This window comes from Anopheles darlingi, chromosome 2 (genome assembly GCF_943734745.1).
Source record: "Anopheles darlingi chromosome 2, idAnoDarlMG_H_01, whole genome shotgun sequence".
Lineage (NCBI taxonomy): Eukaryota > Metazoa > Arthropoda > Insecta > Diptera > Culicidae > Anopheles > Anopheles darlingi.
Window position 1 is genome coordinate 10,148,180 of NC_064874.1, and position 23,711 is coordinate 10,171,890.

At 50.6% G+C, this 23,711-nt stretch overlaps 1 protein-coding gene across 2 annotated transcripts in view; it reads left to right on the forward strand.

Annotated features, from left to right (window-relative positions):
- Positions 1 to 23,711, forward strand: part of LOC125949004 (disheveled-associated activator of morphogenesis 1) — a 51,837-nt gene that overhangs the window by 10,023 nt on the left and 18,103 nt on the right. Inside the window, exon 1 of one of the 2 annotated variants that reach the window (XM_049675662.1) lies at positions 12,747 to 12,844. The exons of the other annotated variant lie outside the window; for it this stretch is intronic. Coding sequence (XP_049531619.1) covers positions 12,827 to 12,844 — 18 coding nt within the window. The 5' untranslated portion in view covers positions 12,747 to 12,826. Of the gene's footprint in view, positions 1 to 12,746; positions 12,845 to 23,711 lie in introns of those variants that run through there. 2 annotated transcript variants of the gene reach the window in all.

Genomic DNA, 23,711 nt, shown 5'->3' on the forward strand with positions numbered 1-23,711 from the left:
GTCTCAGGGAGAACCACTCCACCTTCTAGACTTGATGGATCAGCAGCACTTCAACCACACAAACAAATACACACACATGTACGCTGCGGAGTGTCGTAGTTCACGCTGGACTGGTCGTAAATCATAAGAAGATAAGCAGCTGTGTACCTGCTCTGCACCTCGGACCGAGGAGAGTCTCGGTTTAAAACCATGCAGCTAACACTGTCAACAACTGTCACCGCGTGATTCTGTTGCTTGAGAGGACGTATGCTTGGACGCGAACGTCGAGTGGTCGCTGGGGATTAGTAGAAGAGCTTTTAATTACCACCGTACTGGAGGATTGGCCAGAGCGCGTAGGAGATTCCTATTCATAGGCATACGCGGTAAAGGGTCATCAAGCAGCAATTGAGGCATTCATCAGCAGACCAACAGAGGAATGCATAAGTATGCTAGACGTTTATATACACTAGATCTCGATTCATCTCATAGATGTGTCTTGTTTTTCGCTCCGCTTCGACTACCGAGGAGTATCTTGATCTTGACCTGGTGCCAGGTATCACTTGGGTGCCAAAGTGTCGCGAAACATAAATCTCGCCAGCAGCACCAAAAAACCCCCAAAGACTAGGCGCCACAGAAGCTATTCCGCCAGCTTGAACCCGGGGAGTGCAAAAAGAAACCGAAAAAAAACAAAAAAGAAAACTCACGAAAGACACACAGCTTCCTCCGTCATCGGATTTGGATTTGGCAAGCCGCACAATGCACAACGCACAAAACCCATAAATTCAACCAACTTCTGGTTGGCACCAAACTTTCCAAACTCTCGGCGACTCGTAAAACGGTGATCCGCTGGGACAGCTGAAAGAAAAGGAAACAAAAGGGAAACATGACTCCCGATCTCGTCTCGTAAATCAGTGTTGCCCGTTTGACGGTGGTGGCTTATCCGCGCTGACACCGCGGGCGACAGTAGTTCCTGTGGACACCGCACCGGGGTGGGCTTACAATGGGTACGCGTCATTAAGACCCATTCGCGCCATTTGCGACGTAGCTTATCGCGCACAGCTTCCCCTCCCGACTTCACATCGATGCGGTGGCCGTGTGAAAAGCGCTTCCGGAACCGCCTGAAAACTATGCCCGAAATGTTGATAAGGTTTTGAGATTTGTTTTCCGGGGAGCGGCGCTCGCTTTTTCGCTCGGCCCTCTGCGCGAATGACCTCTAATCAGTAGATGCTGGCGCTGGCCACTCCGGCGAGCCCACCGGAAGGGGTAGTTTAGCTTAATTTTCTCCGCCAAAAAAGGGGCTTTAGTTTCACCGTTTTCTTGCCACCAACACTACCGGCACACCGGAACGCATCTTTTGAGTAAAATTCCGTTTCTAAATTTCACCTTTCGTCGCCTTCTCTTCCGCAGGTAAGCATCAGCAGCATCACAAGCATCGGACAACAGGGCATCGAAGGCCACAGAGTCTGTTTGGCCCAAACAAAGCAACCGCTGCAGCAGCAGCAGCAGCAATACCGTGAGCAATCGATAGTGAACCCCTAACCACACTTTTTCCCGGCGAGCCCTTGAAGTTTGAAGTTCAACCCGACGTAGCCTTCCTCCAATATAGTCAAACATGCACACACACACAAATTGCTGACACCAGATCGAGGCCAGCTTTCGGCTTCCTTTTAAGCATTGTCTCGTTACCGACCTCGTTACATAGATATGTTTTTCTTCCAAACTCGACGGCCCATCGATACCCATTGGTTGGGGCCGGTCCGATTTATGCTTGCATGGCCTGGAGCATGGCCAACGTTCGCCGCGTTCGTCTGCATACCTAATCGAGCCCGGACGCCGGCCGGAGAAGTGCAAATAATGATGGTCTTTCGGTTTTGGTTCCGTTCGTTATGCCTGTGTCTGCGTACAGGTCTTGGTGGAGGGTTGTGGAGTCCGGAGTGTGCGAAAGAAATGGAGAAAACTAACGATGGGCTTAGCAAACAAGCCGCCAAGCCAGCGTGTCTCGTCAGTCCAGCGCAAATCAATCAAATCCAAAAATCAATACAAACATAACAGCACCAGCAGCAGCAGCAGCAGCAGCAGCGGCAGCAGTCAGGCCGCGTCAGTGATGGACGCGTGCCGCCAGGTGTGAAGACGTTGGCCAAACAGTCCGGTGTTGTCACCGGTGACACAGCGTACAATGTGTGCCTTGTGTCTGCTGTTGTTGGCGTGTTTCACGCCGAAACTAACCGAGCTAGTTAATTGTCGCTATTTGCACGTCACGAATGGTTCGGTTCGGTTTGGGTTTTGGTGTCCCAAGGCACGTTCCGACTCCTCCTCCTCCAGTGAGCCAACATGATCCCCGCCTAATGTCTGCCACACACACACACACACAGAAGACCTAAGGGTGCAGTAGACGACGTTGGCACATATCTTTTCACCAGAAATTTGCCAATGCCGGGCACGAACGATGCCGGGCGGACCTTGTGGAAAGTCGGGGCCGTGTGTACCATTTAGATACCATGCAACCCAAACCAGCAGCAGCAGAGCGACATGCGATCAACATCAAAGCTGCTTCCGGCATTCCGGCGAGCGCGTACGGTCAAGTTCATGCCCCGAAAAGCGATGCATCGAGAGCACCTAGCGCTGCTCGAACTAGGTCATGGGACTCGGCAATGAAGGAAACTATTGCCGGAAAGGCGAGTCCGAAATCGATTTGAATTTAGGTCTGGAGATACTATTTGACTTTCACCTGACATTTAAAGAGCATAATTAACGGCTAAGTATTGCTATTGCAACGGAGTATTACCAATAGGATATAGCAATGATCGCTATAACAATATCGATTAAATGACGGCTGCTGGAGGAGAACCTTTGTTTACAGAAATGTCATTAAAACCGGTGGCCACTATCCGGTGGCCAGTGTATCGATGTAATGGTTGCCAATCATTGTGTTCCAAATCATGTTACTGGAACTTGTTGCCGGAGCGCGCCGGTGTCGAAAGCTGCGATCCGATTTAGAGCACCCCGGGGCGCACAGTTCAAAACAATGGCCACCACAGAGAATGGGCGCTAATGGTACGGAGTGAAAGAGAATGTTGGGGCCAAGCGTTCCGCCGATGCCAAGATTTTCTAATTCCAAGTCCGAGATGACCAGGGCAATGCGCATAGTCACTGATCATGGATCACCGGACAAGCTCGGGACAGCAAATCAATTTTCGATTAGCTCTCGAACTCGCGATGCACACTGGCTGCGCAGCGCCGCGCAGCAGTGGGTCATCGCCCATGCTGTCACTCTCACTTGCCAGCAGTGAGATCAATCGCCTGGCATTAGACCTAGCCGATGGTGATCGATCGATGGCGATCGGAGAGGGAAGTCGATGACGATACCTCCCCCTTCTCGTGTACGTCTGTGAAGGTCTTTGCATTCAATCGGCGTCGTCGTCTCGGATTGAAGCACTCTGCGCTCCGCTCAAGGAGAAGTCCGTCCGTCAACCGAGAGGAAGCGGACATGACTGGATCAAGACACATGGAATGGTGCATCGAAAGACGCGTGAATGGATTCATAATTGAATCGCGCGATCTTCTTCGTAGTGACCGTGAAGTTCGTGTCTGATCTGATCCAATCCAAGTGGTTGTCGTGGATGTTGCGATGCAGAGCAGCGCGATGGTACACGTAATTTGGTGGCGAGGCTCGTGCCGTGCGCGCACCGTCCAGCACCGAGATCGAGAGGGAGATTGTTGTGTTTTTTTTTTTTTGCTCCTCAGAACCCCTGAAGTGGCAGTCGACGCTTAAGTGTTGGCGGTATCATGACCATCGCGAGAAGCCATCGGAAGCCAAACGGAGCAAAAACGCGACGACGACGGCGCCCGAGAAGCACTTTTGGTAATTGATAGCTTTAGCGTTTGACAGGGCGCTCCTCCTTCTCATGGCACACATACGCACACGCACACACAAACGTGTTTTTGCACTTTAAAGCCCTATAAAAGCCTCCGTAAACACATGTAACCCCTGAGGCGGCCCTGTTAAGAGGCAAGCGGGCCCCCGGTCGATGATGATGAGCAGCTGCGACGGATTCGTCCGGACGGAGGGGCAGCAGCAGGCGCGATGCGTTTTTTGTGTTTTTTGGGAGGGAGGACCCCGGTTGACCCCGGGATTCCGGGAAAGTTCAGACCAGAGCGCGTCGCCCATCGCTGTTCATCGCTGGTCACTTTCCAAACACGCCGCCGCCCAACGAGCCTCGGCGCACACCCTCCTCCTGTTGTCAGTCCGTTGACCTGACCGGATCAACATGCGAACTCAGCGACCACGACGACGACCACGACGACGACGAAGACGACGACGAAGACGATGACGACGAATTCCCGGCTTCGATTTAAATCCCCGACGCCCCAAACGGGCATCGGCAACGGGATCTCTCGCGTCGCCTCGCTTGGAGGCGGAGGCTTTCTCCGTCTCCTCAGCTCCCGTTGCTCGGCAAATATTTGGCCCCTACCAGTGACCAGTGTGTGGATGCTGAGCTCGGCCCAACCGCAACCGCAACCGCCGTCAGTGGAAACCGGTAGCCCCCAGGAGGAATCAGAAAAATGCCAAATGGGTCTTGGGGTGCGAACGAAAGCGAAAACCGCCGCGGTGACCGGGAACCCCTGCACCCCCTGCCCCAGTAGTAGTGGCCGGTGGCAGGTCAGGACCGGGTACCACCGTTGCACACAGTGGTTGGTGCAGGTGTTGGTGGTGCTCTTTTCCTTGTTTTTTTTTGTTTTTGCTTTTTGCTTTTTGATTTCGGGATAGTTATTTTTAGTTTGCGTTTCGCATCGTCCATCGCTCGAGTAAGGGTTCCGTCCGTGGAACCAGTTTTTGGGAAATGTGGAGTCGCGTCCAGCTCCAGGTCCACGGTGTGCTGAAATCGATGTTCGATCAATTGGAGCTTGTCTCAGGGACGACGTTGCTCGTTGTGCGTTGTTGCAATCGCAGCAACCTGAGAAGATCTTTGGGAGATGCTGTTATAGGTTATGTGCTCTACGTGCGCTTCTGATTGTGGCATTCCCAACAGGAGACGCCTTTCTCTGCGATATAACGCTCTACGCCGTGGGATTAGACGGAGTTCATCGAGCACAAAACGGGGGAAAACAAACACGCGGGAAACCGTTTCCGTGGAATCGTTTTTTGTTTTCCTCTGATCCGGAGCGTAAAATATGGCATTCACCTGTGCCCTGTGAACTGCTCCACGAGGGGCACACACACACACACACGCCGGAGGTCAACGTTCAATCAGTGCGATTCGTTGCGGACCTGTTTCGCATTTCTTCGCCTCTTCGGTACGCGAGTGCATTCCATCGTTTGGTGGCCGGGAAAAACGAAAAACCAGAAATCAAGACACACAGACGCGCGCACACTCGCACACACTCAAGACAATACCGTCCCGGTCAGGGGGGGTGGTATCGACGCAACGCACGGGACGAAAGTGAAAGGGTTTCGGAATTCGTCATTCCTTGGATCAGTCCAACTCAGGCTGATTGGGAGAAGCGACTCTGGTGCAGCAGCTTTGCTGTTCTCCTGATCCCCGTGTCCAGGTCCAGACCAGTTGCGTCTCCGGAGCCAAAATCGAACCCGAACACATCGGAGGATTATCTCCGGCCAACGGGGGGGTCGGACTGGACTAGCCCTCGGGCGATGTGCAGGGCCCTCGGATTTCTCTAATTTAATTAACGCTTCCTCCCGGGGGTGAAGCGTGTACGTGAGCGTGAGCTCCATGAGCGCACCACTCGTCCGAACGGTTGGATAAGGTTAGGAAACCTTTGTCAGAGTATGGACCGTTCACGTTCCAACCGAGCGCTAGATGAAGGACATTCCGACGGCCACAGGAGATTGATGCAACCAACCCAACGTAGCGATCTCCATCGAAAGACCAACAGAAGCCGAAAGCTGGAGAAAGGTCCAACGGTTGGCTATGGCGACGACAAACTATCGCCCGGAATAATATTTATCCGTCCAGTATCCACCAGACGTGCAGTGGATGAATGAGGTTGCAAGATGCCCTTCCCAGGTGTCACGATCTTGCTTTCAATGCTAATCAACGCCTTCACTCGTCGTCAGCTCACGTTGGAGTGGTTTCCCCCCCCCCCCCCCCCCCGGACCAAAAGTGACACACCGCCTCCACTCGGTTGAAAGTGAAAAGTACGCTACATCGGCAGTACCTCAAAAAGGGGCTAAAGGGCCCGCAGTGAGGAAGTGTGTGCCCTGGACACAAGAAGCCCGCTATCAGCTCTCCAGCATTTTTGCAGACACAGTCAGCAGCCCATTAGTGACCACCACCACCACCAGGGCGCAACATTGTGTACGATACACCTGACCTGATAAGGTGGTACGGGTGGTCAGAGGACCGTTCCGGGCCACTTCCTGACGTCGTTCGGTGAAGCGGAAAAATGGCGAACTCAACGAGCAGCAGCAGCAGCAGCTGTTCCCCGGGACAGTGATTTGATTGAGTGATACACATTCCATAATGACCCTGCACTCCAGAGTCCAAGGAGTCTTGCTCTCGGCGGTAAGGTCGGATCCCAGGCGGTTCTTTTGTCTGGAAACTTAAGACTGTTGGTGAAAGCTGACTATGGCGCAGCCAAACTCCAAGCTTTAAGACGGGCCGTGGTGGTTTTCCCTCTGTTTTGAGCGAGAGCGAAAGGACCCGAAAGGCTTGCGACGTCCGATGCCGATAAGCATTTGCGTTCGATTGTGGTGTACCCGGGACCCCGGGACAGCGACATTTGCGTGCTGAAGGCTGAAGTGCTCCCGGGCTTCCCTTCCGAGTACTTCTGTGTATTGTGCTTTTCGTGATGAGAAAGTGAAGTACATCGAGAAGTAATCCCTTCCCTTTCTGGGGAGCAGCACGAACGCTTCCCCATGGGTCCCTTTAATTCAACATTGAGACCACTGGATCCGGTTCGATTTTTAGGCGAAGGGAAAAATGGCCAGGGCAGAGATAGTGGTGGTCAGATTCCTGTGGTTACAATTGAAGTAAATGAGCTGCTGCAGAGTGCGGTAACTGATCGCTTGTAAAGTCACTTCAAATTGAAATCATTAGAGGTTGAGAAGAGTTTGATAGGATTCCTCGCCGATTGTCAATCAGTTCCTAACCTCAAACATTCAGCTGGGGAAGCCAAGCATGCCTGCTATACCTTTAACTAGTCCAAGGTGCCGTTTGTCACTCGCAGTAGACTGCACGCCGTCGACTATTCAATGTCATCAACATTTCACGGGTTACCCGTGGCAACCCTTTTTCAATGGGATGCTTTTTGCGCTGTTTACCTCTGTCGTGTCAGATTTGGAAGTGTTTGACAGTCAGACCGCATACTTCGGTGGTTTTTCAGTAATCCAATCATCTGAGCACTAGACAACTTGGTGGTTGAAATCACTTTTTATGTTGAAAAAACACTCACGTTATTCAATTACAATTCGATACCGTCAGAAGCTGGAGCGCTATTTCCTCGATGAATTAAACATGTCGATACCGCTGTACCGCCTTAGAAGGCCGCCTTACTACTAGCGGAGCGTCACGGTAGCGGGCAGCGCATTAGCATAGAAAAGTAATTAAAGCAAATTGCCGATCCGTAATCGGTAGCTCAATGCTTGAGCCAATCTCGACCATTTATCGCTGTATCGCACCTTCCACAGCACAACTTCGCAGAGACCGATGCCGATCAACGATACCCAGGCGGCAATCGCGGATCGAATCCGTGGTAGGAAGTAATCGACTGAACCCGACTGATTGCACCTGATGGCCTGCCGACTATTGACGTCGGTCGCAACTCTAGTGCCTCGAACTGAAGGCGGTCCACATCCATTATCGGAACCCACGGATCATTTATCCTGTCAATCCTTCAAAACTGTCAAACCGAAAGCATTTAAATGAATATCGTTCAGAAATTTGGCAACAAAAAAAAAAAACAATCCTTCCAACGTCCTTGCGGCACACACGCTTTGGCGCTAATCTTTCCATCGTGTCAAGGATCGCAGAGCCACACACACACACAGATCGAACCACATCTGGATCGCCTGCTGGATCGCCGGCTGCGATTCATATATCTCTCTCTCGATCGTTTTGTTATGCTATTGCGGAATATGTTTTTTTTTGGCTTTCCACCTTTTATGAGTTAATTCCAAATAACAGCCATAACGTGCCTGACCGTTGGATCCGCGCAAAACCGGTATATCAGTATTCGTGTTCGTGGACTAGCGATATTTAGATAAAAAACCAAAGTGTTCAGGACGTAACGCAACGCATCCGAGCGCGCGACCTTGGCGCACGGACGGATGCTCCAAATATTATGCATACGACACGCTTCGTTTCGTCGAGGACCTTGTTTCGCCATTTTAACGGACTCTTCTATCATTAGTGACCGAAGAGGGGGATGCCTTTTGCCTAAACGATGCAAAACGAAACAAACAAACTGCAAAAAAATAAATTATTCCACCAAATATCCTCTTCACCTTCCAGACACGACGCAGCACGACGAGCTCGGTCCGCATCTCATTTTGTCATCCGTTCGGCGGATGGCCATCTGAGTCTCGAATGCGTAGTAAATGACTATTTAAGCAGCTTAGAAACCGATTACACATCCTAAAGCCCGGCCGAGGTGTCGAAAGGATTAGTGTCCGTCTAGTACGTCGATGTACCTGCGCCGCAAATGATCTTCGCGACCTCAATTCACGTATGCGCGACGTAGAAATGGAACGAAAGCATCGCGCGCTTAGGTGACCGAGGCAGGGAGGGTGGCTAACAGACACAAAAAGCGTGCCAGAGACACAGAGGCAGCAGCAGCAGCAGACAGTGTCACGACTTTTGCGTCAAGAGCCTGGTACTATGACAACCGGCGAACGTCACGAAAATGTGGGGCGATTAGCGCGTCGTAATGGCGCCTTCGGCTTAAGAAGGGCTTACCGAACGAACGAACGAACGAAACCGGGGGAGTGAGTAGCAGCTTAGCAATCTTTGACACTGCTGGCACCAAGCCGCAATTGACGCGCATTAGGCGGCGCTCGTTTTGTGGTGGTTGGTGGGCGCTTAAAACACAAGATCCGTTAGGCACTTGTCAGGGCGTTGGATAGGGGCGTCGGTTAGGCGTCTTCACCTTCCCTTCTAATATGTCACCCTCGATCGTCTCGATCGTTTACGGTGTCGAAAAGGCTTGTAGGATGCTCACCGGATTACGCCATTGGATTACGTTCGCCGAGGCAATTCACGGGCTCTCCTAATCTAATTACCTCCCAAGTTAGCTCAAGTCGCGCCCTACTACTACTACTAATACTACTGCTACAGCGCTCGAGCGCTTCTCGCGATCGACACGCGTAACATCTTTACGATCGCACGTCTCATTAGCGAATTTGGACGCGAGCCCGAGCGGACGATCCAATAAACCGGCCAGCCTGCTACTGCTCTTTCTCTCCCGTTGCCGCCCTTCTCCAAATCGAACGAAAATCTTACTGAGGAGGACTCGAAACGGAGGAACCCCCAAAAATGAGGTCACACACCACCGGCGGCTCCGACCGGCCCGTAGGGTTTCTGTTAAATTATGATTTCACAGCTTGCCGGCCGGCCTGTGTGTGCGTGTGTGTGTGTGTGTGTGTGTCGGCCATTTTATGCAACTACTTTTCTGGGTCCCCGGGGCTGAACGTATGTGAAGGGTGGGAATGCAAATCAAATCGCAACCACAGGGCGGCAATGCGATGAGAGGCATTCCGAGGAGGCGACGATTTGAAGCGGCCGGTCCAATAACTGATCGATTGAATCGCAAGCTTAGCCACGCGCTCGCGCGCATGGTGCTGATGCTGCGCGAACTGAATTCGAAAGATTAGGCAATCGGCGCCATCTCAAGAAATGCCCCAAAGGGGCTCCTCCGTATCCTGCCGCAGACTAATTGCTTCGACACAGTAATTGGACAGTATTGGAGGTGCCATCCTCGCGCCGCAGTCGGTCGGTAAACCGTGTCCATTAGGTAAACTGGTGCGAGAAGCGCTTCATGACCCAGAAGAAAAATCGCGTAAAGCGAACTGCATCGGCAAGACGGTACAGGTGCGCTCGACGCCGAAGGAGAACATCCAAAATCAATTGTTGCGGCTTATCCAAGCCAACCAAAAGTGCCACTAGCGTGTATGGGTGTGTGTGTGTAAGTTGCGCAACCTCTCCCCTCCACAATCCGACACACACACAGCCCTTTCGGCACTATTATAAGACGGAGTTCCAGCAGGGTTCCAGGCAAATGCGGAATTCAAAACAGCGAGGCAGCGGAATGCCCCCTACGATCGACACTACTTGGCGCTTGGCGAAACCCCGCAGCGTCAGCGGAATTCACAGCGAAACTGGTCTAACCCGATACCGCGCTCGGGCTGTCCGTCTGGGGGTCTGGGGGTGTTCCAAGTGACGATTGTTTCTTCCCTGTTTTCGCTCGAGCTGGAGCAACGTGCGCGAACCTGAGGCTCAGGTTTTGTGGTCAGCAATTAGCGAACGAGTGCCACGAGCAGTTATGACCTCGCTAGGTCGTCGATTTAGGCCGGAATCAGCTACCAGAAGTCCTACAGAGTAACATGCAGCTGTTTTTTGGGGGACCTTTTGGGACTTCTACAATCCCTATAAAGTAGTAGACGAACCTGGAAGTCAATACCAATTCGTTACGCACCTCAAAATAACTCACGGCGACCTGGTGTGTGTGTGTGTGTGCGATTGTTTGCCAAACCATTCGTCAAGGGGTGTTGTTTCGCTGGTGACGGCACCCCGCTTTGCACTTTGCGCCATAACCTCACTCAGGGTCACAAGGGTTGCGCGCCACTGGCGGAGACGACAGACCCAGAAGTGCCGATGATTAGCCGCTCGGTCTCGGAGGTGGTATATCGATCACGGTGTAGTTGTGTAGTTGACCCTAAGAGCAACCCCTCGTCCGTTACGACTGGCGCGAACCGAAAGCCTTAATGGCTCGCTGGCTGGACTAATGCCTGGTATGCGGAGCGTTGCTTTCGTTGTGCACACACACACACGAGTCTTTTCCGCCTTCCGCGGGTGCACGTTATGACGCCACGCTCTCCTTCCCCCTTCGGGCGGTCGTCGCTACTAAAGTGGAACCGCCGATCATGAACTAAAAACCGCTAGCCGGCCATTGAGACATTAGCCAGCACAACACACACACAGGCGATTAAGTCCTACGTCGCGTCAATAGAGCCGTGGAGAGGTTGGTGAGAGATCCGAAGCACACGCACGTCACGACCATTCCGATTCTGCTTTGTTCTTGTTTTGACGGCGAGAATGTGAGGAGGTGACTGGAGCCGGTGCGGTGTGGTTACTACAAGAGTTGTAATTAAGAATTGTCCAAAGTGTCACTTTATTGAACCGTATCGACCGGGGAGTTAATAGGCGGTGGAATCGAACCAGTTATAATCGCTACTTTATGACCGCGGCTCGAGGAACGCAGCACGATGAGGTTGAGGTGGTTGTTGATTTGAAGTGTTTTAGCTTCCGGATAAACATCTCCAAATTGTCGCAGTATCGCTAGCAACCAATTAGTGGTCGTTAAATCTAGTGTCTAGGCGACTTTCAACAGCAGACACGCGAAGCCAAATCCAAGTCACCATCGATTCTCCGTAGTGAGAGAGGTTTGCAAATAAAAAAATCCGAAATCTGCACACGCGACCACTCACCTCCGCAACCTGCGGCCGGTGCATTAGCATAAAAATCGATAAGCAGCTCGGCATGATATGCGACTTTCCTTTTGCTTCATAAATCATGCATAGATCCCGCAATTCCTGGTCCGAAGCCGCAGCTGTTATGGCTGGGCTCCAGGGAGCGAGACGTGACGTAGGAATCAGACAGAGCGAGCGCATCAAATTGGGACACCCCGCACGAGAGCGCTGCTTCCACCACACTTGCTCCGTTCTCTGTCATCGTTGGCGACGTTTGCGATGTCACTCGAATCATCATCTTCAATTACGCGATTGTTTGTGGCTTTCCGTCCGCTTGTGTCGTGCCAGATGTCAAGTGCTGCAATCCTGCTTGTTCGTCGTTATATAAAAGGGATATAAGAGGAGAACGCGTTCTGGTTACTGGCTGATGGGGAGTTATGCAACGCGAAGGAAATTTGATAGCCACTTATCTACTCAAAACAGTCCCTCTCCCCTTCCCGTTATTTGATCCACTTGGTGTTCTCCTTTGTGTGTGGGGCGCGAATCTACAAGCCCTGTTTGAGTGTAATACATTTAGACAACAACAACACTTTGTTCGTGTTTGTGTGTGTGATCGCACACACAAGAAAGAAGGAAAAAATAATGTTATTCTAATTGAAATTCATCGGCTCCGGGGGGAGTTGATTGTTCTTGTAGTCGGTAACGCAGTCAAGCATGAACGATCATCAAGGTCGATCAAACCGCCCCAAAAATTGACCATCCATGGGTCCCATCCAAAATGCCTTTTTCTAGATTTCTACACTTAAGGCCATAATTCATATTCCATAAATGCTATTTTGCGATCGCCGCTCTCGATCGATTCTAGCAGAAGGAAACGAATCTGTAAGGGTAGAAGGCACACCAAGGCACACTAACTACGGAGCGTGAAATACGGAGCATCGCAATTAGAATCGCGACCAGAACGGTTTGCTGGCCCCCTCCCGCCGGGTGGTGAATGTAGCTGACCTTGAGCAGGTTTCACTCTAACGAAGCGACGCGTCGCGCGCGTCACATTCTGTACGCTCGTCGCTCACTGGGGTGCAGTGTTCGCGAAGAAGCTATTTGAGCGTATCCTCCGCGTAAGATCGTGAGTTCTGGCCGCCCCGGGTTTTCCGAAAGTAGACCCCGAAAGGCCACGCGGCGAGTGACGTGTCGATTGGACCTTCGATGTTCAACGAACAACAGGTGGTCACGGATTACCGCTGAACATCCAAATCCAAATCAAGACCTCAGGAAAAGGAGCGAAGCTCTTCCTCCTTCTTCCAGTGATTCCGGAACGTGCGGAGGGAACGTCAGCAAACCTCCGCATCGTACGATCATGACCGTAAATCTTCTCACGATAAAAACGCCGAGAGAAGGGTCGCACCGGAAATGTGATACGAATTTATATACGAGATGTTTTTTTTTTTTTTTTTTGGGGAGAAAGAAAAAGCCATTCCAACCTGTGACGCTGTTCGGTCGATCGGTTGGTGTTCCGGTGCTCGCTCGCCTGAAATCGATGCACTTTCGGCATCAACCGCCGGGAAGGTGGAACGCTGAACGAACGAAATCGAAAGGAGATCGCGCGCATGTGTGTGTGTGTGTGTGTCTCGTGAAGAAAGTAATTGCTGGTGTAGGAACGATTTATTATTGAGCCATTAGCGGCCATCGTCTTCCCCTTTCTTCTCTTCTTTTTCATCTTCTTCGTCTTCTGGATCTGTGTGGACTGTGGAGAAGGCCACCGCCGCCCCGGGCGATGCGTCATTCAATCTTCATCAGTGGCCGCGAACGCGATGGAGAAAGCAGCAGCAGCAGTTGCTGGTGTGGTTGGTTGCCGGTGGTGATCCTGCAGCCGCCGTTCCCGGGACCCTTAGTCCAGACGAAGAGATTGCGAACAATTAATCCCCAACCACAACACTCTGGTGGTGCTGGTGGCCAGAGGAGGGGAGGGGAGTCGGCTGCCCAGCGCACTCGGATGTTATCGGTCTTCCCCGATCATCATCCAACTCCAGCCTGGCGCCTGCTGACCTGTGCGCTGGTAGCACTATTTAGTCTTCATTAAAAGCAAATCATTGAATCAAACGACCAATACGGGCCCGAGGGGGTCTACAGCGGCTAGTGCTGCCGGGAGGATCACGTTGCTGTGGAAGCCATTAAAAAGGAAGAAAACGGATCGTCCAACCTCCTGGCGATCGACCACAAGGTCCGTCCGGGTCTAAGCGGCCCCCGAACGAGGCCCATTGATGTGCCCTGTGACGTGTGTGAGGCAACTAATACTCGTGTGGTAGTGGTGGTTGCGGTGATCCAAGCAAGGTGATCGATTAAAACTCGATTTACGACGTGCGAACGTGCGGAAGTCGATGTAAATCGGTGGCGGCACTTTAACCAACCCGTGCTCCAGCACCAGCACCAGCAGCAGCAGCACCTGGCGCAGGAGTTCCCGGAGGTCGGTGGCCAGCGTGTTTCCTCGTTTTATGCGATCCGACGCATGACTGACCATCGTGACTGTCGGAATGATTTCCTTCTTGATGTACTTGATGCAATGTTGCCATTTGTCCAACGTGGAGGAGGGGAGCTAATGCTTAGAAAATGTTGGGATGAGGATCATTAAATATGGTTTTGGACTTTTGGAAGATCGAAAACGTCATTGTAATGTGGAATTGATGATGCATTAAGTTCAAGATTACTTCCAGACTTACTTCCGCTGGTTTCACTTGTACTTAGGGGATCTATTCCTCTCAAATACTGCGGACTAGTGACCAAAACTGTTGTAACCAGGGTAAAGTCACGTGTATGCAATGTCTTCAAAAGTAATCCTACTCAAAGTTAAATCAATAAAATACTTGAACTAACTTTTCTCTCACGTCAAGAAATCGTCACAGACATTAAATAATTCGATGAAACACCTTGTTACAACACTCGCGAGGAACCAAATGGCTTCCTCGATTAAACTGCCAACCCCTTTGGCCTGGCCTAGATGAACACCTTCCCTTCCAAAGCAACCTGTAGAAGTTGTGGATCCGCCAAGGGATCCGCTGGTCAATCGGCATTCCGCGTTCCGCGTTCCGCGTTAAGCAACCACACCACCACCACCACCACCACCAGGCACCGGCTGCATCATTCCACCACCATAAAGATGTCCCATTTCCAACAATCTCGTGATAAATTCCATCCCATTTTCCGCGCGCACGCATGCACGGACACACACGCGCGCACGCATAACGTGTTGCCGTCGCCATGGAGCGCGGTGCGAAGCGATTAGGGAGTGCGGCGCGAGAGCGCGCTTAAAAGGGATTTATCCTCGAACCCCCGTGAGGGGGTGGTGCATGAGGGGGTGTGAAGTAATAAAGTGCCATAAATTATGTGCCATCCTCTCGCCGAGCCCGATTAATCGTAATCGAGCGCGCGACTCGCCGGAATGCACGCGACACCACGCACGTGCTGAGGTGCGACGCAGGAGAGAGAAAGACGCACCGAGGCTCGGGATTGCTCGGTTGACACACTTTTTACGCGACAACGGAATTCAGTTTGCACGCACGTGAGAGGCGCTTATGCACCCGTGGCGTGGTCCGGGGCCAACATAATGAAATTAGCGTTCCAGCAGCACGTTACGACATTCTCCGGCGCGCTCATTACACTCGAGCGTGAAGCGCGATATGTTCGATATCGCATCTCTGGCATCGATTTCAACGATCGATGCTGCAAGCATTGGTGGTGTCGATGGCATAATGGCGAATGATTTATCCGGCTTTCTACTCCAGTTTTCGGAAGCCAAAACTCCCCGTGGTGGCGGCGTGAATCATGAAGGCCAAGGTATGAATTATGTGTTTACTAGCTTTTTCTCCATCTCGCCCGAAAATTATGCACCCCTAAAACCACCTGATACACCGTGAGAGGGGGAGCTTAGCCAATCAAAACATAAAATATGATGCGTTTTCGGGGCGCCGTCTACGGTTTTTGATCTACGATCAAACGCTGCCTGGCTATCGGGCTTCAGCGAACCACGTTAACCACCCTCTGTGTACCCTCATTTCTTGGCGATCACTATCAGTGTCCGACTTCAGGGCGTTCGACGCCGTGCCAGTGACAGGAAACAGGTTCCGCGATGCCCTCGATTGCATTGGATAACATTGGGGGGTTTGGGGCCCACCGAAAAAACAAACCTGGTGTGTGTGTGTGTGTGTGTCGCTTGTCGTAACATTTCACACGCACCTCCCCTCCTAGTCCTAGAGACGCTGTCATTTGTCATATCTTCTGGTGCGACTCGTGTGGCAATGACACGGGAATGACAAATTGCATTCTAATCGCATCATCATCGACGTTGTTGGTGGTGTTGGAGTGTGCTTTACCGTTTATCACATCGTGCGCACACACACACACACATACATACAGGTGGAACGAAATGCAGCTTGAGAAACGAGGCAGGCCACCGATAGATGGCACACAAGACGCGCAGTTACGAAAGACTCTGCGTCGTAGCAAGCGACGAACCCCGCCAATTCTTTCAAACACAACACACATTCACTTTCATTAAGTCACATTTTCTATTTTCTTTCTAATTACAGGTAAGCCTCTCGATGGGATGCCCCTTCCCCCTGGACCTCCTCAAAAAAAAACTCGATCGAGCAACGCAGCTGGAGAGTTCCGGGTCACATGATCACACTACGCAAAGTTTCGAGGCGGCTCGCACGGGATCTAAGTAACCTTTTGGGTTACCTTCAACTCGGCGTAAAGTCAACGCTTTTACAGACGATTAATAATGAGACATGATGTGTCGACAGAAACCGTTTGGTTTGGGTCTGTTGCCTTCGTGATCACTTTCAACCGTAGAATGATTCCCTTTACATCATCAATGGCCACTCTAGACTTAGATTCATCGTAAACCTGCTTGAAAGCGTTCCCCTTATCCAACGATAGATGAATGAGCAACATTTTTCGGGTGAAGCGGTGATGAAGAACCACTCCCGGCGCATCATTCACACCCTCTTTTGGTCACGTTATCAGTTTCCACTCCCACACCCTTGGTCCCATGATGCAAAACAGCCTTTGGCTTCTTCTTTCAACTCGCAACCAACAAGTTAATGCGCCCCCAGGCACCGAAAGCGACCCTAGCGACGCCTTCGATGACCATTTAGGAGAAAGTAAAAGCTTGACCAACAACCGCAAAGGGGGCGAACCAGTGGGACGGGGCTGTTTGGGGTCCGCCGAAGGATTAGTGAAATTAATTGCTTCTCTAATTAATTGGCTGCGTTTAACATTTATGACGGAACACGGATCTAACGTTGCGGATTCCGGACCACAGCCTCTTTTAACACGACAACGCGAGCGAACGAACGCATGCGACGCATGAAATCGCACATTGATCGTACTGCGTGAGCATGATCAGCAACTCCCCCCGGGGGGACGGTTTTGATCGTGCAGATACCAGGCCAAGCTGATGGTTTGAAGGTTCGAAGAATTGCAGCTAAAAAAGCAACATTAGCACGCTACAGGTGCAGCTGCAATAGAGCTGCATCAGCATAAACTGCATCTCGCTGACTCGCCACAATAGCATCCAGCAGGAAGGGCAATAAACTTTGCGCTGCTCGGTAATGGAGGGGGATTTATGACATAAAAAAGGCGATTCCCGAAGGGGATGGAGGAGGCGAAGGGCCAGAGAAAAAGTGTAAACATGATGGTCATGCCGCCAAAGGCTAATCCAACCCCCCCCCCCCTTCCCTCTTGCCACACCCCCCGTAGTGGTGGTTAACGCGCCAGAGTTAAGCATTTGTTCCGATCATCCGAGCATTCGAGCAGCGAGGCCAACGACAGGCAGCAGAAGAAGAAGAAGGAGGAGCAGAAGCAGCATCATTCATCACACCGCGGGACCAACCATGCGGGACAACCGACTCCATTTCCCGTGCCATCGTGAAGCTCGTTACATTTTCCTCTCCCTTTGCGCCTCGCATTTCCTCGCCGGGATGACCGGATGTGGGAAAATGAATCTCCTTTGAAGCGCACCCGCACACACACAAACACACACACAGGCGGCTTGGAGGTCACATGGCTCAAGGTGTGGAGCTCGCGGTGATTGATGGATTTGTTCAGCCTCCCAGAGCTTTAGCAGCGATGCTGTGTCCCCTCTGATAGCGATCGATGGATGTAATCGAGGTTAGCGGAGAGAGAGGCAGAGATGTTCGATGTCTCTAGTCCGCCTCGTCGGTCAACATCATAATAATAAAAAAAAGAACACGCCTGTAAAAGGTGAAGGAAAAACGGGAGATGTGAAAAGTGGGAATGCAATTATCATTGGCCATCGCCACCACCACCACGACCGGAGATAGAAATCATGTGCATCATGGTTATTGCCTTGTCATCATGGTCATCGGCTCCAAGAGGGTTTCAACCAGAGTTTATTCAACCCGTTGCCGTTTCCGATTCCGATACGGCACACAGCAACAGCAGCAGCATCGGTTCTTCGGTTCGCCTTGAAATCGTCTCGTCGATTGCCTGAAGCATAAAGAGTGGAACTAATGCGCCCTCACCACCCCAGAGTGCACCTTCTGCGACTAGTGCTCCTACTCCTCGGAAGGTGCGGGGATCGGATTGCCTCGAATTCTTCGCCAGAGGACAACAGGACAGAGAAACAGAGATTGACGGATTTAGTGCCACATAAATCAAATCCAATTCCCAATACAATCTGGTTTGCATTGCGAGCATCGTTAAATGGCATTCATCGAAAGGGGGGGCTGTTTATGCAAACATTTGCCTCGCGTCTCGTTTGGACATTGGTTTGGATAATGCAATGCACTGCTGCTGCTGCTGCTGCTGCTGCTATTGCTGCAAATTGCATCAAATGCTTCCAATCGTTTTCAGCGCGCTCTCTTCATTGCATCAGCATCAGCGTCATCGTCATCGTCGTCATGATCGTGTACACTGACTGGCTGGCGCTGGAGAAGCACGGGACACTGTTCTCGGTGGTGGCTTTCGCGATGAAATCGAGGTGTGTGCCAACCGATCATTGGGAGGTCGCTCGCGAAATATTCAACGCCGAACATGTGTTGTTCCTCGATTCGGTGCAAAAAAAAAGATCCATTTTGATATTGTTATGAGTGAGAAGTAAGGTGTTGCGAGGTTAAATGGTAACGCGTACGCGCGTAAGCAGGTCGAAGGAGGTCTCTCTGGTTGTTGATAACGGGCAATGTAACTCAACTCACACATCGAATGTCGTGATCGACTCCAAGTTTGCATGTTAGCGATTTGTTTTCAAGAATTTCCAAATTACGACTCTGTAGACGATCAAGTGAGCCAAGAATTACATTATACAACTGTTCCCCTGGCTAACTACGACTTAGTGAAAAGCATTTCAACAAACGTACTAACAATTTCCCGTCCAACTATTCCTCCAGCAAGGGCTTACGAGGAATGGTCGTCTGTGAATTCCGAGGCAAAATTACTTCTTCGCTAAGTGGCTACTCCCGTGGACGATCTGCTTTCTACATTGTTTGCATTGCAGTAAAGCGGTTACGCCGACAACTAGCGAACGAACTCAAGAAACTTTAAGACGGGCTCGAACCATTTCCAGTGTTCGAAATGGCACAGTGCCATTGGCTAGCAGCTGACGATTGGATTGGTGCGTTACGCACTGCGCCAGAGACTCATCATTCTTGTTGTTCAATTAGTTCGCACGAACTCCCGGTTCGAAGTCGAGTTACAAGACACACTCACACACACACAAAATGAAGATATTTTCAAGTCAGTGCCAAGTGCCACTACTGGAGCAGGAAGACTCTCTGCACGTCTGGTACTTTTGCTAGTGCCGGTCGCGTTACGCAAAGCGCGTCTGATAGTGGTGCTAGGATCTGGCGGTTAGGGCTTACTGATTACTTTTCTTCACGTAACGGCGGCTCTATTCGAACGCAGGAACACGATTATCGCGTGCAATGCTTCAGATACCTTACATATCTTGCACATTACCAAGACATTCCTTTTGCCTCAAGTCCACAAAAAGTTAGATATAAGAATTTCGAGACTTTCAAACCCTCTAAACCGTCCGTTCGCTGGTGGCTGACGGCCTCGAGCTGCAACGTAACTTTCGAACCGAAATTACACTTTGCGGAGTAGAAAGCTTGGACTCCTCCCCCAAAAATAGCAACGAAAGGGCCTGGCCACTAGGTGGCACCACGAGCAGCAGTACGTAGCATCGCTGCAATTAATCAGTGAGCTTTATGCAGTCGTCCGTCCTCGAGGAATGTGAGTGCGCGCCCTCACACATGCACGCACGCACGTACGCACCGATCGCCTACGCATTAATTACCGCATTCATCTTCATTACATTGCGCCCGTCTGCCGGATTATTGGCGGTACAAATTAGCCGAGTTACGAGAGAACGGTGGTCTGGCGGAGTTGGTCTTTGGGCCTTTGCCAAACCGGGGCCAACTTGGACCCTTGCAAAAGCATGCGTGTGTGTGTGTGGGGAGAACCTTGTTTTGGAATCCCACATCACAGCAACCCTCGCATCACCGCGGAGTCTGTTAAAGAGTTTTGTTCGTGTGTTCGCGGCGCTTGTCATAGACGGTGTTCGTCGAATCGAATCGAGTGCCTTTTTTGATTGATTTTATTAGCGTTGACCCAGTGGCGCTGGCGAACGTGCCTAGCGTACGCAACCGCAACCACTCCCGGCGGGTGCAATGTATCCGGTTTTCTACTCGAATATGACCGGTCACCAGCGAAAGGATGAGCGTCACCGTCACATTCACACCCAGAACACGTCCCTAGATCTTCGAGTGCCGCAGGTATGTTGAACGGGGAGGGTATGCAAACAACGCACACCTACGGTTCATTCACCGGTGGTGCACATTCCATAAAGGTGGGCTCTCGAATACTTTCATTTTTAATCCGCTGCCGCCTGATAGTGTCCTCTGGATCTGGAGCTTCCGATGACCAAAAGGGGGCGCTCGTCTCGATGCGTAGCACAAGGTGCTCTGTCCCCTGTCTTACTGGTCGTACTGGTGAAAGTAATTGTTCTCGATCCTGGATCTTTTAGTGGCGCGAATGGAAAGTTGGAAGCACTGGCAGTGTACAACTTGTACCTTCCTCGATCATTCACACACAAACAAACAACGGCAACTGCATTAGTCAGCTCCCTTTGGGAGTGAAATTAATTTTTGGACCAATTGCCCGTGTCCTGTGTTCACTATAGCTGTCAACCTTTATGGATCCATAAATAAGCGAAAGTGTTGGTTACAGGCTCTCTCGCGGGTACACGGTGAAAGGTGATCATTCTGTACTGTAGCTACTGCAGCCGTTGCCTGCTGCCTACAGCAGCATCGATAAATCAACCACAGACCCTTCATCTGGTACTCCACCCCGCGGCGTGTGGCCACCTATAAATCTCCATTTTGCGCTCGCACTCGTTCTTTCACGATTACCACAGTGCGCGGTTTGGCGTCTTAGAGTAGTAGCTCAAGTACGGCTGCAGCTACTGCACAGCTCGGTAACATCCTCCCTGTCCGGCTTAGGCAAACACTCAATTACGTCATATTTACGAGTTGCCAGGAGTTTGTCGCACGGCGAACTAATGGAATGATTAATTGGTAACCGGGTTTACCGCTGTCCAGGAGTTGACCCCCTTTTTATTGTGACTCCTGCAGTACTGCGGTGCCTTAGTACTGTCCCTTCTAAGGCAGTTTATTGCGACTTGTGTTGGAATCCGAATCAGCAGCAGTTGCAGCAGTACAGTGGCACTAACACTATCGCTAATTGTATACTAATTTTAGCGCTAACTGAGGTCGTGTTTGTCAAGCTCTTACTGAAGGATTTCGGCAAGTTCCTAGCAAACTAGAAAGCAGCCCTGGCGATCCGAGGTGACCTTCATCACTTCGCTTTTTTGCGACGAATTCATTTTTAATTCTGCAATCTCGTTTCATTCTCGTTTCATTTTCGCAAAAATTTTCAATTCAATTCCACAATTCACGCCACACCAAAAAGGCCGCCAAAATCCATCCACTAAATACCCGTGGCAGATTGAAGATTCCCACGACGCCACCCAACCCTTCCCGCCTTCCCCCCTTCCGCTACCAACAGCGTCTTAGCGCCTCAGTAGCCACGGTTTGTGGTTTGTTTGTAAATTAGCAAAACAACCTTCCACACACACAAAACGATCACCGATCTGTTGCGCCACAGCCTACTACAGCACATTTCCATCACGGCGCAAAACACCCTCTCCATTCGCTCGAGGACCACCCAGTAAGAGTGAGAGAAAATAAGATCTCCTTCCATTCGGGGCGGACGCGAAGCAGTGAACAGACCAGTATTTACCATTAATTTCACCGTTCGATGGTCTTAATTGAAGTCAGCATTACTAAGCAAAGGCGATCGGCGAGCGAGCGCGCCCGGATGGTGAAAGATCCATACCTCCTTTGCCTCCCCCTTCCCCGTCCCTTCCAAGCAACGATGCTAATCGTTTCATCGTCGACGTTCGGCCGTTTGAATCACTTTCCTCATTCACTCACTCGGTTTTGGCGCTCGGTTTTTTTTTCTATTTCCTTTTCGTGTGAAACCGTATTAGCACACTTCACACCCAATTCCTTCTCCTCGGCCCGGTGCTGGCATGGCTCTATGGACTCTCAAGGGGGAGCGTTCGATGTAAGTTGTTTGCTTTGCACTTGATTGACGGAGATCGGTTGCTGCTTATGGTCGCATTGTTCGTGTTTCCCACGCCGTGCCGTCACCCACATGATCCCGATCCCGTAGCGATCGATCCATCAATCGATCAGCGGGATCCCGGAACCACCAAAACGTTTGACATTTGTTGACACTTTTCGTTAGCGGTAGAAGAGAACCGCGAGAAGTAGTAGCATGTTACATAAACAAGCATTACAACAAAGCAAAGCAATGAATTTGGAGGAAGGAAATTCTTTTTCTGGCCACCAAGCTCGATTACGATGAGGTAATGCGCGGGCAGTAACGCTCGTAATCATTCGCACCGTTGATCGTTTCACATTTTTCCGACATTTCCTCGCCCCGTGTGGGCGGTCTTGTTCCGCCCACCCGGACACCGGCAGCAGCGCGCCCAGTGAGTGGCGTTGGTCAGTAGGAAATGTCAAAAAAGCGGAGAGGAAGGGGGAAAAAGATTAATTTCACACGTCGCATATCGCAAACTCGTTTTCACCTGGCATTTGGCAGTACACTTCGCTGGCACTTGGTGTTTTTCCATCTATTTTTCTTTTCTTTTGGTTTTTCAAATGTCGAAATTTGCACAGTTTCCTTTGACGCGGTGTAATGGGCTGCTTTGTTAGGGTTTAGTAGATTGAAATGAGCTCGGACAGTTCAGCAATATTAGTGCTTTTTATCAAAGATTCGCGGACAGTACTGGTTTTGTTGGATGAAATTTTAACATTTTTTTAAAGAGCTTTGGTGTTCGTTTTGTGCATTTAAACAAAACATTAAATTAGCAGAAATAAGTCAGCAATAAAACGCCATATTTTCCTATATTGTCTGCGATATTTTCCTAAAAGTAGCCCGCATGTTAAAAATATTATTTTAATACTTCTAAAACAATCGTATGCATATTATGCAAACATTAAAAGGATTAATTTTCTTAATCAAATTTCAATTTTCTAAATAAAAACAACTTGCTTTGAAGAACCTTAAGTGTCCAAGGAGAAATGCAGTTTACTTGCAGAAAAAACGACCATTACTTTGTTACCAAAGTGATTTAAAAATGTAAAAAAAAATAACTCACCCAAAACGCCAAGTCAATAACATTTTATTATTGAACGCCCGAGGCACAAAGAGCTCATAGCGCTCACAACTATTCTCTTTGTGCTCTTTACCGCCGCGTAGCACAATCAAAACTCCGGCCAAAAAGGCGAAAGCCATACCCTTTTAGCGGTCGATCGAAATGTCACGAATTCTCGTTTGCCGATGCGGTACCCTAAGCCATCCTCCGCAGGTCACCAATTGACGTCGACTCTCGTCTATCAGGAGACGCCGGTGGATTCGTCCCGGAAGCAAAACTGCCCGGCTCAGGTTGAAGAGCGAGCACAGCATTTCACACCACCTCTAATTGTATCGGACGGTCAGAGGAATG